A 5,351-nucleotide genomic window follows, 5' to 3' on the forward strand; every position below is an offset into this window, starting at 1 on the left:
GTGGTGGCGCATGCCTGTAATCCCAGCTACTCAGGAGGCTGAGGCAGGAGAATTGCTTGAACTCGGGAGGCGGGCTTTGCAGTGAGCCAAGATCGTGCCACTGCACTCCAGCCTGGGTGACAGAGCAAAACTTCGTCCAAAAAAAATAATAATAATAATGATAAAAGTAAACTGAAAACAAGAATAGAAATGTGTACTAACATGCTCTGTGACCTTGATCAACAGCTTTCCCCACTCTTGACCTTGGTGTCGTAACTTAAATGGGGAAACTGTGATCTCTCTCAGCTCAAAAATTATATGACATTATTTACATACCAAACCTGCCCTACGCTTCCTGGAAACTTTACTATTTATGAGTGTGGCTCCTCCTTCCTTTCAATCCCTTAATTAAATAGCTTCCCCTCTACAGGCTTTTGAAGTGGTAGCAGTTCCTCCTAACTCCTGCCAGAAACAGCTGTCCTCAACATGAGTGCTGCACCCGTCCTCGTGGCCAGGGCAGCAAGCCTTAGCCTTGGCTTCTTGTTTCTGCTTTTTTTCTGGCTAGACCGAGGTGTACTAGCCAAGGAGTTGAAGTTTGTGACTTTGGTAAGTAGACTTTTCTCACTGCTTTTTCCTTAAAACTGTGTTCCCAGCAGAGTCTGATAAGGCAAGCGTCAGGTTTCATCTTACCCTTGGATTGTTTCCCGGAGACCAGGCTCTGTTCAAACTCAGAAAGTGAATCATCAAGTTTTGCAAGTTCCTCTTAATGAAGACCTAACATGTCTTAACAAAAAGGTAGATTTTTTTGGTCGCTGGTTTTTTAGGGGTTGCTTTTTATTTGCTTTTGCTGATGTTATTTATTTCCTTACTTTACAACTGCCTTGAATTCAGATTCCTTTTGACAGCCACACCAGTCCAGAAGAAGCCACAGCTGGCGCTGTTTATGTACCAAGAGCTGGCTTTATTCGATTTAATGATTATTTGTTTGCAAGCTAAAAAACAGTCACTTTCTGAATTAAGTAGTCCTTTCACCTTTGTTTATCAGGATATTAGAACAAATATTTGTAAACAGCCTTGAAGCATAAAAGTGAATCTAAATTTGGAATTTTAGGATGACTTTCTGATATATAGATTTAGTTGACGATTAAAATCACTGGTACATGTGACCAGTTATGAAAAAAGGTGGGGGGATGGCTGATACATAACGTCAGGAAAAGAAAATATACTGTTGACATTGTTTGAAAATAGATGGAAAGAGGGTTTGCAAAGTGAAGGGGATTCATCATGTTACCTAAGAGTCTGATTTTGTTTCTGTATCTTTTTTTCCTTCTGTTTCACTCTTTCTCTGCCTCTAAGCTGCTTCTTGTCTTTCCTCTCTCGTTTTCTTTCTCTTCCTACATTTTTTTATTTGAGATAGTGAAAGTGGGCTGATAAGTAGTAAATTTTCTTTCTGTCAAGTGTACTCACGGAGCTAGTCTGAGATCCCCCTGTAAGGTTTGCTGGATTAGCTTGACTCTGAATCAGCAGGTGGTTCCCTTGCTTTTCCTCTGTGATCCCAGAAAAATAAATCTTCCTCAATTCTGAAAAGCTGTTCTTGGCAGAAAGAGGAGGAAACTGTCCTTGGCTCTTGTTCTCGGACTAACTGAAGTGCCTGTGTCCCATGAAATGCTAGTTTGACAAGTTGTTAACAGGTGTGGATGGGGAAAAAATCAGTTTCAATAGTCAAGTTAGCTTTGGGACTAGAACTGGGTTAAACTGTGTTTAAAAGGTCTCTTTAATGCAATAATCCTCAGTCTTTAACATGCTAATACACACTGTGGCTTTCAAGGAAAAGATCTGGCGTTTTCCAAACGGTGTTTTTGAAATTTTGATTACGGCATTCACCTCCCTCTTTTTTTCCCCAATGTCCTGTAGAAAACACTGAGAGAACTGACATTTTTAACTTTATATGGAAAGAATAGTGACTATGGTGAATCTGGATGTACACATCAACCAGCTTCAAAAACTATCACCCATGCAATCTTATTTCATCTACATACCCACTCATTTCCCACACACACCCAGTTGAGTTTTTAAAGTTATTTCATGCATCATATTATTTCATCCAGAAATAGAAAAATGTCATTTTAAAGCAACCTCTCTCCCCTAACCCAGAGAAAACCCACAAGTTCAGCTGATGCAAAACAGAAAAATTCCATCTCATTTCACTAGTGTTTTACAAAGAAAGGGATGATGAGTTACAAGGTATACACTCTTCTCATTCTTCATGGTTGATTTTCTTCATGCAGAATTCTTAATCAAGTAATACAATATTCTTGGTTTTTCCGTTTTTCTTTTCTTTTTTTTCTTTGAGACGGAGTCTCACTCTGTCGCCCAGGCTGGAGTGCAGTGGCGTGATCTCAGCTCACTGCAACCTCCACCTCCCGGGTTCAAGTGATTCTCCAGTGTCAGCCTTCTGAGTAGCTGGGGTTACAGGTGTGCGCCACCATGCCTGGCTAATTTTTGTATTTTTAGTAAAGACAGGGTTTCACCATGTTGGCTAGGCTGGTCTTGAACTCTTGACCTCAGGTGATCCACCCGCCTCGGCCTCCCAAAGGGCTGGGATTACAGGCGTGAGCAACTGCGCCTGGCATAATATGATATTCTTGATGGAAGTAGCCTCCAAATTCTAAGCACATAATCTATACACTGGAATGGGTAACTTCCACATTATAGACATGAAGGACCTCCGAGCTACTAGGGAAGGTGAGGCTAGAGGATCACTTGAGCACGGGACTGTGAGGCCATATTGAGCTAGGATCACACCATTGCACTCCAGCCTGGACAACAGGGAAAAACCCTGTCTCTTGGGTTGGCTTATAAAAAGATGTACCAGAGGCTGGGTGCAGCAACTCACACCTGTAATCCCAGCACTTTGGAAAACCGAAACAGGAGGATTGCTTGAGGCCAGGAGTTCAAGACCAGCCTGGTTAACATAGTAAGACCCCATCTCTGCCAAAAAGGAAATGATGATAATAATAATAAGGATCAGAAAAAACTCTCCACTGAAAAGCGAAAATCAGGTCTCCTGCCTCAGTTCACAAACAGCCTTACATACAATCTCTCTCCCTTGCTGTATGGCTCCTAATCACTACAGCCAAGGAACAGCCAAGCTGTCTGGAGAACACAGGTTTTTCAAAGACCTTTGCCAGCAACAGCACCATGCGCTGAGAGTTGGTACTGAGCCAGCTCAGTTCAGTTTGCTTACATGAGTTTCTCCCCAGTTTTATGCCAATGAATTTCACAAATTTTCAGAGTTCTTTTGGCCAAGACATTTCAGCCAACCAGGTAATTCCTGTGGGTGCTTGTAAGTGTCCTAAATCCAAAGGAATAATTAATTATTCCTCTCAGCCAAGGAAATAAAAATAGGGAGAGATGATTAGAAATTAACAGAGGTATGTCTTGAAGGAGAGTGCTGTTTCCCATTGCTCAATAGGCAGTGCTTATTTGCTCTATATGCTGCAAATTATTGCCAGCAGGAAAAGAAATATATGTGGTAGCTAAGCAAAATATCTGAATAATATAATAACAACAAAAATAATTATAACAAATATGATAATCAATCCCATATATCAAATGCATCCTGTGTGCTCGGTATTACACTGATGGCTTTACATATATTACACATTTAATTTTCATGATGCTCCTGGATGAGAAATACTGCTTTTTGTGTTTTACACAAAGGGAAATTGAGGCATGCGGAATGTGAAGTTAAATCATTTCCCAAGGTCACCCAGCAGGACCTTGACAAAGCAGGAGTTTGAACCCAGGTCTAACCAACTGAAAACCCAGATATATCATACATCTGATATATCATACATCTCCTACACAACATAATGCACAGTTTTTACAGCTGCCCTTTTTTGTAGGCCTCTGTGTTCGTCCTGGTCTCTGGATCAAAGTCTTATTAGTCTTGTCCTGATTTCTTCACGGGGAGCACAGAACATATTCTCATGCTGATTCCTTTCACGGTCAGCCAGCTTTCCTTCTAACCTCTGAAATGACACTCATTTACATTACTCAATTATTTCTGCCCAAACGATTTTATTTTAATTTTCTTTACCAATGGATTTATTTCTTAGGTCCTAAAAGAAGAAAATAAAATAGGCTTCTACTCATAGTTATCTTTGTGCATCAAGAGATTTTCACAACTTGGAGTATACCCTAATCAAATAAGAAGAATAATTTAATGTCAGGAGATAAGGTTCCTTTTAGGACTTCTAGTGTCATCCCAAAGTTTTATGATGTGTCTCGAATTTCAAACCTGAAAGGAGAACATGATAGTTTATAAGACTTCAATCCAGTCCAGAAGCAGACTCACTGTTCTAGAAACAAAGGCACAAATTAATAGAGACTGCTACAATTTGAATGTTTGTCCCCTCCAAAACTCATGTTGAAACTGAATCCCAATGTAACAGCATTAAGAGGTGGCGCCTTTAAGAGGTGATAGGGCCATGAGGGCTCTACTCTCCTGATGGATTAATGGATTAACAGATTAATGGATTAATAGGTTATTACATAAGTGGGTGAGTTATCATGTCAGTGAGTCTATTATAAAAACCAATTTGGCTCTCAGTGTGCCCCTTCTTGTCCTGTCATGCCTTCTGCCATGTTATGACACAGCACAAGGCCCTCGCCAGAAGCTGACCAGATGCTGCTGCCTGATCTTGGACTTCCCAACCTCTAGAATTGTGAGCAAAATAAACCTCTTTCCTTTATAAATTTCCCAGTCTCGGGTATTCTGTTAGAGCAACAGAAAATGGGCTAAGACAGAGGGGAAAGACAAGAAGAGGAAAGAAAGGGGGGAAAAAGCACACATAGCACACCTTGCTGATAAATAAGGATGACAATCTAAAACCCTCATGAAATGAGAAGACTGGAAACAAATCCATAATGTGCTGGAAACAAATCCATAATGTACCTGGAAGAACTAGACCCAATGCAAGATTCACCTATTCATCAAAACAGGCCTTTTTTGCATGTTACTATGTTCCAGACACTGTTTTGGGGTTATAGCAGTGCGTGTGACAGCAAGGATTCTGCTTTCAAGGAGTTTACTGGGAGAGGGAGGAAGCCAGATTTTTTTTAATTTTAGTAAAAATAAAAAATAAGAAAATATCAGGAATATTTATTTGAAATAAAACAGTGAGATAAGATAGAGATTGAGAAAGAATTATAATGATGGTCAAGGGATGTCTCTCTGTAAAGGTCAAATTTTCAGGATAGACCTCAAATTGGTGAGTGGTATGTATGCTGAGAGAAGAAGCAGACTTGAGACATTCAAAGCAGATAGGACATCAAGAGCAAAGGCACTGAAGCTTGAGCAAATTTAA

The 5,351-nt window shown here is 40.2% G+C and overlaps 1 protein-coding gene across 1 annotated transcript in view; it reads left to right on the forward strand.

The window, feature by feature from the left end:
- Positions 1 to 342: 342 nt before the first annotated feature.
- Positions 343 to 5,351, forward strand: part of ACPP (acid phosphatase, prostate) — a 57,868-nt gene continuing 52,859 nt past the window's right edge. The window contains 1 exon segment of the mRNA XM_011977982.1: positions 343 to 585. Within this exon segment, the coding sequence (XP_011833372.1) occupies positions 466 to 585 (120 nt within the window). The 5' untranslated portion in view covers positions 343 to 465.

Source organism: Mandrillus leucophaeus, unplaced genomic scaffold, assembly GCF_000951045.1.
Source record: "Mandrillus leucophaeus isolate KB7577 unplaced genomic scaffold, Mleu.le_1.0 Scaffold186, whole genome shotgun sequence".
Classification (NCBI taxonomy): Eukaryota; Metazoa; Chordata; class Mammalia; order Primates; family Cercopithecidae; genus Mandrillus; species Mandrillus leucophaeus.